Here is a 13,510-nt window from a genome sequence, read left to right on the forward strand (position 1 = left end):
TCACAGCACTGCTTACATAGGCCATTGTATAGGCATGTCTGATGCACTGTGTGCATGCTCTATCTGTGCTCCTCCACCTTCTCCTTACCATTTTTCTAGTTAGTTCTCTTGGTTTTCAGACTTTCACATCTACCTTTATATTATACATATATACATAATTTTTAAAGATTTATTCTATTTATTTGTGGTGTATATGTGTGTGTGCCACATATATGTGGGTGTCCCCAGAGTCCAGAAGGAAGGACTCTGGAGCCTGAATTATAGGTAGTTGTGAGCTACTTAAAGTGGGTGCTGGGAATGGAACTCTTGTCTTCTGTAAGCAGCAATTGCTTTTAACCACTGAATTATCTTGCCAGTTTTAAATATGCATAATTTTTTCTTGAGATAAGATCTCATTGTATAGCTCAGGCTGGCTTTGAACTCACTGTCACCAAAGCTGCCTTACTATGATACCTTGTCTTAGCCTCACCTAGCTGTTTGGAGGGCCTTTTAGGTAAAGGGTGACATGATCTACTTTGGCTTTACAAGCTCTGTTTGCATCATGAAAAATGTTCTCATTCCATGCACTCACTTGGCCCCTACCTTTGAGAGGCTGGAGTTCATCTGATGGATAAGACGGGGCTGTGTGTTAGTATCTGGGATGTTGTTGAATGTCTTGGAAAAGAGACACTGTTTCCCACGTTTGAGTTCCAACTGTGTGATCTCAGATGATAATCCCTATTCTTTGTACCAGTGGCTACAGCTGCCAAGATGTCCCTGTCCCATCATGGTCGGTAACTCCTAAACTACAGAGGGAATTCTCTGCTCCGTGGGTAGCTCTCAAACAAGGGCTAAGTCTCTCAGCATTTCTATCCTTTCTTGTGATTGACCCATTCTCCAGGATCACAGCCACCTTCAAGAGAATCCAGTGGGACTGCTATAGCTCCAGAGACCCGGCACCAGCCCCCCAGTACAAACTGCTTTGGTGGCAGATCCCGGTAAGTACCCCTTGTTGGTGAGATGGCCCTGAAGTTATGGAAAATACACTAGCTTGTGGCAAGGAACCATACGTTCAGAAACTTGGAAATTCCCTTTCACTGCTCCAGTGTGCTAAGGCATTCTAGAGAGAGCACAGCACTCACTGACAATGACTGGGGGCAGATAGGTTGGCCTTGTAGGTAAGGGAGACCTGTTGAACAGACCGTGACCTTCTCTTATCTGTCAGGGGCTGTGGCAGTCATGGTGCCTGGAGTACGTGCTTCTTTGGATGTAGGATTTTCTGACTGCATTTCTTTTTTGGAGGTGGCTGATGGTGGCATGTTGGTTAAAATTTTCTATGCTGAGGATCTGAGCTCATTCATACTTGTTAGGCCTATTGTGGATGATATAATTCTGCTTATTATTTCTCCTTATAACCTGTATTAGTGCTCTAAACTCATTTCCATGGCAACTGAATTCCTAGGCAAGAGAATAGTTTTAAATGTATTGGATAGATGATGAAGGAGGAGGAAGAGGGCGAGGAGAAAGAGGAAGAAGTGAGAAGAAAGAGGATGTGTTTAATGTTTATTACAATGTACAAAATCCCCAAACATTTTCAGGAAGAGAATCATATGAATGTAGTTATGAATATTATCTTCTTGTAGTGGGCAAATTGTTGTTAGAAATCTTCCCACGCAAGTCCCAGAGGGTACAGACTAATGCTTTTGGGAAACAGTTGTGCTCTAGCCAGCACCCACAGCATCTGACAGATCCCCTTGAGAGCAGAAGTCGGCTTCTGAATTTGTTTGTTTACGGCTTTAAGGTGAGCAGAACTTATTGAATGCAAGAGCAAGTGGACGTTTGGATATTTGCCCGTTGAGACCCTGGTTTTACTAGAAGCTGAGATCTGTTTCCCTGTTCTCATTTCTGTTGCATGTGTACAAAGGATCACCTCACACTGAAGACTGGTCACATTTTCTGTGACTTGCTATGCTAGGTGGCTTGTGGGATGTAATATATAGTTAGGTATTGCAGGATTAGGACCTGTAATATGCTTGGCAAGTATTGTGTCAACAAAAAAATAGTCCAGAACCGAAGGGAACAGAATCTCTTCAGTGGTAATTAGCTCAAGCAGGGACGCCTCAGCATCTCTCCCTCACAAAAATGCTTTCTTTGCTTTAGTGCTTCGTAACTACTTTCTTGGTTTTCTTAGCTGGACTTGGCAACTTTGGGTCAAATATACTGATCCCACTTAATTTGAGGCTCAAAGGATGACTCAGTCAAGTATGAGCCTTACAAACATGAGGACATGAGTTCAAACTCAGCACCCTCATAAAAATTCTGGGCTCTGTGTTACTTGTAATCTCAGTGGTGGTGATGGTGGTGGAGGGCGAGCTGCAGCAGGAAGTCTCTGAGCGTGCTGACCAGCCAGCCTAGCCCACTTGATGAGCATCAGTGGAAGACTCTGTTTTAAAGGGGGCAGAAAGCATTCCTGGAGAAGATGTTGGAAGTTCTTCTCTGGCTGTTATACGTATGTACCTGTGCATGTGCACCTGCACACATGGACATATATATGTTTTTAAAAGGAGAAGAAGTATTTTATTAGATTCTGTAATCTCTCCTTTTTCTTTCTTTTGGGATGGGAACTCATATCACAGGCTGGCTTTGAACTCCTGATTCTTTTACCTCCCAACTGCTGAAATTGTATACATGTGTTCACCACATCTGGATTAACAATATCCTTTTAATAAAAATACATATTTATTTGGTTATCTATATATATTTTTTGTGTGTTGTGTGAGTACCCAGTTCTCATGTGGAGGTCAGAGGATAATTTGCTTGAGTCCCAACAGATCAGTTCTGGGATCCAACTCAGGTCATCAGGCTTGGTAACAAGGACCTGAATTTGCTGCACTATCTCAGCAAGCCTGACAAATACCTTTTTAATTGATACCTTTATAGATAAAAGCATAAAAAATTGGTTATGAAAAGTAGGATTGTATGACATGTACTTGTAGTCCCTGCTACTTATAAGGCTGCAGCAGGATCACTAGAGCCAGAAGTTTGAGGCTAGCCTGAGAAATATAGGGAGTCTATGTTTCCATAAAAACAAAACAAATAAAATAAAATGGATGGGAACAAATAATCTTGAAATCAAGAGAATTGTTGATTTTGACAGAAGAGGCAGGAATAATAGTGAAAGGTTACAAACGTGTGTCTAAGGCCATGCTGTTTATTAGCCGGTGTGCTAACTCCTGATAGTCCTCTTTTTCTGTAAATATGTTTAACATTTTCCTATGTTTGTGGATATATTTCACAGTACAATAACTAAATAGAAAGGAGCCTGAGCAGCAGGAGTACCAGGTTCTTGAGGACAGACTCCAGATTCTCAAAGGAAATTTGTAATAACTTTCTGTAATAACTTTAAGTCTGTTCTGCCTGGTTTCCATGTGTAATCAGGCAGAGTGGTTCTAGGGGATGCTCCATGCTGGCCTCTTAGGACACCCTGCTGTCTTACAACCTGAGAGGTCAATGTGGGACTTAGGGTCCAGGTAAAACCCGCCCCCTCCAGGTAACATCCTTAATCTTGGTGGCCTGAGAGGACTGGTCACAGCCATCCCATATCAGCTTAGGGAAGAAACAAGTATGAGTTGCCCGCAGGCTTGTGCCCATTGGCACGCATTGTATATGCAGTGTTCCGTGCCCTTGATGGAGCTGGTGTATGGTGAAGTGTTGAGGCCCAAGCTGCCCCCACGCTTTGGGGCCAAAATGTCTCGGACTGCTCTGTTGCTCCGGTCCGCGGGTCAGGGCCTAACAAGAGACGCGAAGAATGGAGACAAGACAAGGTGTGTAGTCAAGTCTCTCTCGTTTATTGTCTCTCTTATTGTCTCTCTCTCTCTCTGAAGGGAAGTCTGGGGTATTTATACACTTTGTCACGTGCCTTGCAGGTGTGGATATGACATGCACCTTACAGGCGTGTATGGCGTGGATAGCACGTGCATCGTGCGCCTTGTGGGCGTGGATGCCATGTGCGCCTTGCAACTGTGGGCACCAAACAGCAAAACAAGATATGTGGGATAAACAAGATATTTATCAGAGTGTGCTCAGCTGTTGTAGGCTGTTGAAAACCAAGTCTCATGTCAAGGTATATGGCTCGAGATGACTGCAAAGCTGATAGTTGCTTTCTAGCCGCTTTCTGCTAAAAGTCGGCTCCCAACAGTGAAGGCCTGAGGAGAGCATGTAGGGGCATTCATGGTTTGTTTCTGTTGCTGGAACGAGGCTGGTTTTGGACACTTGTCGGCTCAGGTTGGAAAGGACTCCCCTGCCCTTGGTACTGTGCACCATCATACAGGGTCCTCTCTCTTTATAGTGAGTTCAGTCTTAGTGATGTGAGAGAGTTTCATGGAACAGGCACATATATGCCAGAGAGGAAACCAGCATGGCAGAGCCAGATTGAGCAGTATGGACTGGGAGTTTTTCCTTTGTCTAAATGTTCAGGACGATCCCAGGAGTTAAGGAGACCTAGTGGAATGTGTGCAAAGGGAAGAGGAACCAAATAGAAGGGGCGACACTGGTGCTGGCAGCCTTCCTTAGGGTCTCCTAGAGATTAGAAATGGTCGTGAAACTCCAGTCTGGAATAGGACAGCCAAGGGTGTCTGGGTTCCTTTGTGGCATGCTGTTTCTGGATCACCTGTGATCCTCTCTTTTCTTTCTTCCTCTCTGTTGTATGAGGTGAGTGGTGGAGGGAACCCAGCCAGTGTACTGTGTATGTGGGGTCTTTTCCTTCCCAGCCAGTGTACTGTGTGGGGCTCTTTTCCCTACTAGCCCAACCTTGTGGGCCCTTCCATGTGAATGTTGGCTCTAGCTGGAACCTTTGGGAAGGTTTTATAGATAAGGAAATGAATTAGCAAAAAGGAAGCGTGTCTTTATTTACTTTTAGTTTCATAAAGTTATTGGTTCTTTGCCCACAGTGTTAGGGATGGAATTAAATGTCTTACATACTCTAGGCAGGTGCTGTGCTATTGGTCTATATGTACCCCAGACAGCTAAGTTGTCTAGGTTGGCCTTCAATTCACTTATGTAGCCCAGGCTGGCCTTGAATTTGTGATTCTTCTGCCTCAGCCTTTCTAGTAGTTGGGTTTACAGGCCTGTGTCACTAGGCCTGGTAGAGCTTTTCCTTAGAAGGGATCTTTTCTACAAGGGATCTTGGTTAAGAAGCTGGCTATGTGGGCTCAGTTTATTTGCCTTTGTCATGTCTATATCAGTTTATTTTGAATATAGTGGATGTGAATGTTTTCTGATCCTGGGAGCTGAACCTAGAGCCTTGTCCATGTCAGGCAGACACTCTAGCACTAAGCTATATTGTCAGCACCTTATATGTGCTGTGCATGTGTGAGAGATGAAGATCTAAGGCCTGGATTTTCCTCAGGTCCCTCCAGCTAACGTTAGTTTAAATCTGCATTTGAAAATGTTCTTCCCAGTGACATTCTTACTATGACCGTTTTAGGACATCCTTGTAATAGTTTTCTGTCTCCCTTTGTGACCTTTCTTTTTTGTCCTGCTATGACGAAAACCTCTTAGATTTATTAGCTCTCTTGACTTGGCATTAGTAACCCCCCTCCCCTAAGACTGGAAAGCGCTGTATTCTGGGAAGCCTGTACAGCCCAGAGTCTCTGGTGAGCTCTGAATAGCTCATGGGCTGTGTCTGCAGACAGCGGATCCCAGAAAGGAAAGACAAATAAACTCAGCCGGGTGTGAGTCTGCTGGGAAGCCCTGGGAGGGTCAAGGGAGAATGGGGGAGCAAAGCTGACAGGGAGAGAGGGACTCTGGGACCTGAGCCATTCTTCCAGTCACTGCTGGCTACTGCTACTCCTTCTTCCATGGAGATGACCAAAGCGGACTTGGAGATGTCACCCTGTCAGCCTGAGATGAAATAGAGTTCAGCGCCTTTATGCTTTCCTTAAAGTCAGGCTATAGTCTCATTCTCATTAGTTATGTTGGAGAGAAGAAAAGAATACATGTAAATGCCTTTCATCATTCAGTGGTGACAGACACAGTCCCTGCTCCCAGGGAGCCTTCAGGCTGTCTTCTGAGCTGTTGAGACCGTGGACAAGCATTTGGGGCATTTTCAAAACTAATTATGGAGATAATTAAATCTAAATTATCTAAATATGCACATTGATGCACTGATTATCTTTTAATAAAAGTGACATTGTACATTTACTTATTCATATCTGTTTATTTTATAGCTAGCATTTGGCATTTCCTCTGTAGGATATGAGCCAAGGGGGTAGTGGTGTGGCCCAGAAAGCTGAGTAGAACTAAGAGTCAGGAAAGCCAGGCTCACTGTAGTCATGGTGACAAAAAGATGGAAAGAAGCTATACCTGATACCAAGGACTCTGTAGCAAGACACTGGACAACAACCACAAGTGCTAGTGTGTACACACCCAAGTGCTAGTGTATACACACCAGCACTATTGATGTACTGGTGTGTACCTAGCCAAGAGTGGAGCATTTAGAGATATTTGAAAGAGTTTGCTGAGCTGGTGGAGTGGAGGTCAGGGGCATCCCATCCCTATAAGCAGAGTGTTCTGCATAGACAAAGGGAGGGAGAATAAGAGAGCTTGGCTTACTCAGGGACAGGAGTCCTTTGGTCATACCACATGGGGGTGATTGCCGTAGCAGCCCTAATCCCAAAGCACCTGCTTTTGTCTGTTTTACTTTTGTAAAAGCCATTTTAGGTTCACAGCAAAATAGAGTGGGAACCTAGGAGTCCTCATGCACCTCTGTAGCCCGTGATCAGCCTGTATTTGAGGGGAGGCTGGTGACACATTGTTCTTACTCAGAGGCCGCTGTTTATGCTAGGGCTCTGCTTGGTGGTGTCCATTCTGTGGGTTTTGACAAATTCGTAGTGTGTGTCCACGTTACAGCCTCATGTAGGGTCGCTTTTGCCTTGTGTTTCATTCTCTCCTGCTCTCCCTGACTCTGGCACTGGTCTCTTAATTTCTTTATGTTTTCCTTTCCTGGAACTGTGCACTGCGGAGCTGCTCTCACACTCGTTTCATTGACTCGGAGTACAGTTGATTTCTGTTGAATACTGAATAGTAGTCCGTGTTTGCAGCCAGCATGTTTGATTTATCTGTTCACTTACTTACATAGTTTTGCTAACTATGAATAAAGCTACAGTCAGCACTGGCTTCTCAGCAGTGCAGCCTATAGTACACAGAACTTTCCTGAAAGGGAGGCTGGGAGTCTACCAGTCGCTGGGGGAAGGGAGCTACATGGGAATGTCTGGCACAGTACATTTAAGACTAAAATCAGAAAGAAACTGATAGGATTTCTGGTCCTTGTAGACATTGACACGTTTTTCCCCCCAAGGCAGGGTCTTACTGTGTAGCGGTTGTCCTGAAATCCATTCTGTAGACCAAGTTAGCTCAAAGCTCTGCTTGCCTGCCCTCTGCCTCATAAGTGCTGGAGTTAAAGGCATGTGCCACCATCTGGCTGACTCCTAATACTTTTAAGTCTCCATAGTTTGGACCAAAGCAAGTCTCCATATGAAAACAGGCCATCCCGACTAAGCAATAAACCTAGTTCAGACCATTTGGACATCATTGTTTCAAATGCCGGCTTCCTGTTCTAGAATATATATTGGCTTTGTTTGTTCATTTGTTTGTTTAAATAATCAATGAAGATACCTGGTGGTCATGGCACATGACTTTAATCCCAGCACCTGGGAGGCAAAGGCATGTAGATCTCTGAGTTCCAGGCCAGCCTGGTCTACACAGAGAAACCCTAACCTGAAAAAATCATCAAGGATTAGCCTTGAGCAGTCTAGATCTCATCTCTACATGAGACTGAAAAATACGTCAATTACCTAGATGTAGTCATGGAGGAGACTGGAGGATGAGGGATAGAGGGGATCTCAGACTCACAAATTGTGGTGTTGTCGACAGAGAAAGGTTGTGTGTGTCACATCCCCTGCAGTGTTGGCTTTGGTGCTGAGCAGGCCTGGCTGAGGGAAACATCCTCCTCACTTCAGAGACACAGGCAGTGTATTCTTGGCATGGGCAACAAGGCCAAGATAAATGCGGCAACAATTTAGAATGCAGGACTGATACTCTAGGACTTGTGAGCTCAAGAAATCTGTGGCTAAAAGGGAAGGGTCTAGAGAGAAGCCAATGACAAGACATGGGTCTTGGAGGAATGGCTCCTTAGTCAAAATGTGGGCAGCTTGGTGTGTGTGTAAAGATGAGAGAGAGATGACTGCTAATGCTCTAAGCAGACATGGATGGTAAGACAAGCTGGAATGCTTGTTCATGGCTGTGGCTTGGCGGGATGAGGTCAGACTTTTCCTTCAGGGTTCTTTGGAGCTACAGAGTACCACAGTCAATAGAGGTGGTAGTTTGGGGTTTGGCTTAGTGAGTGACTCCTTTCAAATGCTAAAACAATTTTATATTCGAGGCTTTTCCCCCCATTTTATAATAGATAAAGATTGCCACAGAACTAAAACCTAAATTTTATATTGTTTTATGGTTTCATGAATTTATATACTTTATTAGAAATTTAATGAAGATATTGGTTTCAGCATTCTTTATGTCTCCCGTTTTTCTATTTCCTCATTAGTTCACCTCACTCTGGAATCTGTCTCCAGCATTCTGTCAACATTACAGTCACCCAAACCCTCTCATGCCAGCTGCAGGTTTAATGCTGTGACCGAGTCCTTTTCAGAGATGTTCTGCGCCTCACATTCTACGGGCGTCTCAGAGCACTCCTTGTCTTCTTCTAAGTCTATTCAACTTTAATGTTTTAATTAAGTGGTGGCATATGCCTATAATCTAGTGCTTGGGAGGGTAAGGCCAGCTTGAGTACCTAGCAAGACCTTGTCTTATTGCCTCTCCTTAATAGTTTGATTTATGCAAAGATTTACAAATGTATTCCATTAAAGTGGAACAAAGTATTAAAGATAGGCCATTCAAGAGAGGCATCATGGACCCGTGATCTCTGAGCAGAGATTTTAGGAGCCTTAGGGTAGGGATTGAACATTAAAGGAGTGATGTTGGGAAGAGTGAGGTAGGGATTGAACATTAAAGGAGTGATGTTGGGAAGAGTGAGTGAGAGAGTGTGTGTGTGGGGGGAGTTGGTGGGTGGAGTGTGGGTGCTGGGGATGAAGCCCAGGCCCTCTTGCATGCTGGGAAACTATCTAGCACTGAGCTGCATTCCCAGCCACTTCTTTCTCTCTAAAGTTATGTAGCCTGAGCAGCAGCCTCACAACTGCCTGCAACTCCAGTTCCAGGAGATGTGACGCTCTCTCCTGGCTCCATGGGCACGGGGCACACATGTGGTACACAGACATACTGTTTTTTAATTTTTTGTTTTTGTTTTTTTTCGAGACAGGGTTTCTCTGTGTAGCCCTGACTGTCTTGGAACTCACTCTGTAGACCAGGCTGGCCTCGAACTCAGAAATTGCCTGCCCCTGCCTCCCAAGTGCTGGGATTAAAGGTGTGCCACCACTACCTGGCCCTTTTTTTTTTTTTTTTTTAAAGAAGATGACAACTTGGTAGAAACTCATGTTAAAAAGCATGTTAAACATAACAAATGAAACCTAAATATTTACATTCTCTGTGATTCGACTTGCATAAGATTTGAGAAAGGCTACATGGCAGAGATAAATCTAGTCAGCAATGGTAGGAACCCAGGAGCAGTGAAGATGTTCCATGTCTGGATTGTGGTGGCAGTCAGGTCACAGTAGTTACAACTCATCCAACGGAGCCTGTAAAAAGGATACATTGTCTTGCAAAAACTGTTCCTTTTTGTTTACAGTATACGTGTACCTGCATACGTTTATGTGTACCACAAGTGTGCAAATGCCTCAGATCTTCTGAAACTGGGTTTGCAGGTAGTGTGTGATATTCTATGTGGTTGCTGGAAATTGAATGAAGATCTCCAATGCTCTTAACTGCTGAGCCATTTCCCCTGCTTCTAATTTTAAAAATTGTATAAGAAATCCTTCAGTTTTATATCAGTGAAGCTGCTGCTTCCAGCTGCTCGTTGATCTACTTGGCATTGTTTATTTTTAAAAAAAGGTGGGTTTTTTGTTTTGTTTTTTCATTCATTCATTCATTCATTCATTCATTCATTCATTCATTTATTAAGTGTGTGTGTCCACTACAGGCTTAGTTTCTTGTTATACTAGTAGGCTCCAGGGATCAAACTGAGGTCCTTGGGCAAGGCAGCAGGTACATTCACCTCCAGAGCAGTCTCACCTACCCTGCATGGCATTTATGCCCCCATCTCGTTAACATCAACCTTTTCCAAGGGTCTTCATACTCTACGTGCTGTTTCTTATGAAAGCATTTGCCTGATTTTAAAACAAAAGAAACCCACCTGTGATCATTCGTAGTTTTATACAGTCAGTTTATGTTTCATGTGATTCTTGGTTTGTTGAACTCATTTGTCTGTCTGTTCTGCCTGTTGAGTTCATAAAGCCTGTCTGTCTTTCCTGCCTGTTTGATTTCCCTGCAAGTTTAGTCTAAGATAGATCCAGGAGTGGGAAGGAGTGCCCCTATAATCCTGACTTTAGGGGGCCGAAACAGGATAGTGAGCTTCAAGCCAGTCTAGACTGTCTTTCAGAGTGAGAACCCGTTTCAAGTAAAAAAGAGAACTTTCTCAACCCCCCCAAAAACAAACAAACAAACAAGAATCTTGATGAGTTGACTGTTTCTGACTCACTTGATAACTGAATGTCACATTCTGAGTCTGGCTGTGTGGACAGTGTGAAGGGCTCAGGTGCTCACTGTGTGCACATTTTCCGTCTGAGGTTTTGATGACTGGTAGCATTTCTGTTCATTGGATCCACGTGGTGTCCTTACAGATGGCCTTTGAAGGTGAACTATTTTTATAACAGAGAGGAAAAAAGAAATTAGTGAACAACCAAAGTAGGACATGGTACAAATACTTATTTTTGTTTCTCCTTTAAAATGAAAATGACTCTCTCTCTCTCTCTCTCTCTCTCTCTCTCTCCCTCCCTCCCTCCCTCTCTCTCTCTCCTCCCCCCCCCCCCCCCCCGTGTGTGTGTGTCTACATGTGGTGGAGGTCAGACAATTTTCAGAAGTAAGTTATCTCCTTCTATCAATATGGGTTCCAGGGATGAGCTGAGGCCATTGGACTTTCAATTAAATCATAATATTTTTCTCTATACTTAGAGAATGATGGACTGGAGACTCAGAAGGAATTTTTTCTTCTTTCTTAGTTTGCTGGTTTTGTTTTTTGTTTTTTTTTTTTTTTTGCAGGAGGAGGTATGCAGGGAAAGTGGACTGAGACTCTAGGCTGAGTGCCTCGGGCCAGGAGGGCTGTGTGTACCCCATTTGTCTTTGTGTCCCAGGTGGAGCCCGGGGTAGTGCCTTGCTGCACGTAGCCGCAGCTCACTCAGTGTTTGCTGAGCTGAAAGAGCCTTGTGTTTCTGTGCTTCATTTGCCAAGGCTTGAGGGTGGTTCTTGCCTACTGGTTTACATTCCTTCGCACCCTTGCTCTGAGGTGTGAGAAAGAACACAGGTGGGGGGGGGGATTTTGTGTTTTTTAAGCTCTCTGGTCTTTTCCCAGACGTTGAGTCCCTTGGATCTCACAGCTTACCCCATTTCTCTTGTTTCATCTGGTTCCTTTCTTCCCATGCTTGTTTTTTTTTTTTTTTTTTTTTTAAATTGAATGTTTTCATAGACTCTTCTTTTCAGATCCTTGCAGCTTTTATAAGGCTGACCCTAGACTCAGAGATGAGTTGCCAGGTAATCAAGTTTTATTTCAGGAAGGAATGTGTAAAGACAGTACTCTGAATCTACCAGAAAAGAATATTTCTAACCTTTGAAGAACAGTCAAGTCTCATATGTAGTTGTCCAAATTCTCGAGTGCTTATTGGGCCTTGGAAGCACTGCCTCACTCACAGAGGAGCCGGTCTCTGCATTGTTGTCCCTTGCCGATGGGCAGGGATTCCAAAGAGATGCCTTAATAGAAGAGATCCCTGGGAACCCGGTGAGAGGCACTGTGCAAGGACTGTACTGATGTTACTACACAGCTGTGTGCTTGAGAATCGGTACCTTCGAATCTTCCTTCTTGGCTCTTTCTGTCCTTAGGCCAGGAGTGATGTGTCAGCTCTCTGGAGTACTGAGTCTCTAATTTTTCTCTTCTGTCACATGCTGGAGAAAGCACTTCTCTTAGAGATGGGGCATTGTGTTTCTTCATTTTATAAAAGAACAGTTTGTTCCATTTTTCGAGTCAAAAGTCTAAGGTGGAATGGCTCTACATAGTGTTTGTATAAGAAACTACTAGTGTCTGTGAGGCAAAGGCTGATGACGTACACAAAGTATTAGCACTGTGAATATCAAAGTAAGCCAGAAAGCTGGGTAGAACGCTATATCCTTGTAATCTGTACTGCCTGGTTTTATATCAACTTGACATAAGCTAAAGTCATCAGAAAAGACGGAACCTCAATTCAGAAAATGCCTCCAGAAGATTCAGCTGTAGGGCATTTTCTTAGTGATGATGGGGGAGAGCCCAGCCCATTGTGGGTAGTGCCATCCTTGGGCTGGTAGTCCTGGGTTCTATAAGAAAGTAGACTGAGCAAGACATGGGTAGTAAGCCAGTAAGTAGCACTCCTCCATGGCTTCTGCATCAGCTCCTGCTCCAGGTTCCTGCCCTGCTTGAGTTCCTATCCTGACTTTCTTTGAGGATGAACTGTGATGTAGAAGTATGAGCCATATAAACCCTTTTCTCCCAATTTGTCTTTTGGTCATATGTCTTATCATAGGAATAGTAACCCTAACCAACTCATAATCCTAACACCTGGGAGGTTCTTAGTTCAGGGCCAGTCTTAGCCACGTAGGGAATGAGGGGTAAGCCTGGGCTACTTGATAACTGTCTTAAAAATTATGTTGGACAAATTAGGTTTGTGAACTTAGCAAGCATACTATACAGTGTAGAATGAAGCTTCCTGGCCTGAACCCTTTAAAGGAGCACTCTAAGACTCCCAGGTTGTAGGTGTCCTGATCTGTCACCTAAGCATTCACTGTGAGCCTCTTCAGGAGATGATGGGGTCTCTGCCCCTTTCTATCTCTGCTCTGACCCATTTCAGACCAACCCTCAGACTGCCTGCCACTCAGCTTGTGTGTGAGTCCTCTGAGACCTGAACGGGGCTTCACGAAACTTATCTAGCTCCTCCAGAGGCTTTCCATTGTACTCTGTTATCTGTCTGCCTCAGGAGAGCCTCTCTGAAACCCTCAAGAAGCCTTTCTTAACCGTTATATAACACACACACACACACACACACACACACACACACACACACAGAGAGAGAGAGAGAGAGACAGAGAGAGAGAGACAGAGAGAGAGAGAGACAGAGAGAGAGAGACAGAGAGAGACAGAGAGGGAGAGAGACAGGAACACAGACAAAGAAAGGACAAAGAGAGACAGAGAGAAGGAGAATGAAAGAGAAAACTGTGAAAATGTAGTGTGTGATTGGAGAGTTAATATTTGTAATTAAGATTGTAATAAACTAAATAGCTT

The 13,510-nt window shown here is 44.0% G+C and overlaps 1 protein-coding gene across 2 annotated transcripts in view; it reads left to right on the forward strand.

Annotated features, from left to right (window-relative positions):
* Wwp2 (WW domain containing E3 ubiquitin protein ligase 2) overlaps positions 1–13,510 on the forward strand; it is a 121,227-nt gene that overhangs the window by 50,842 nt on the left and 56,875 nt on the right. For both annotated transcript variants that reach the window (XM_076915844.1, XM_034522285.2), the window contains exon 6: positions 881–977. In XM_076915844.1, coding sequence (XP_076771959.1) covers positions 881–977 — 97 coding nt within the window. The remainder of the gene's footprint in view (positions 1–880; positions 978–13,510) is intronic.

Source organism: Arvicanthis niloticus, chromosome 18 (assembly GCF_011762505.2).
Source record: "Arvicanthis niloticus isolate mArvNil1 chromosome 18, mArvNil1.pat.X, whole genome shotgun sequence".
Classification (NCBI taxonomy): Eukaryota; Metazoa; Chordata; class Mammalia; order Rodentia; family Muridae; genus Arvicanthis; species Arvicanthis niloticus.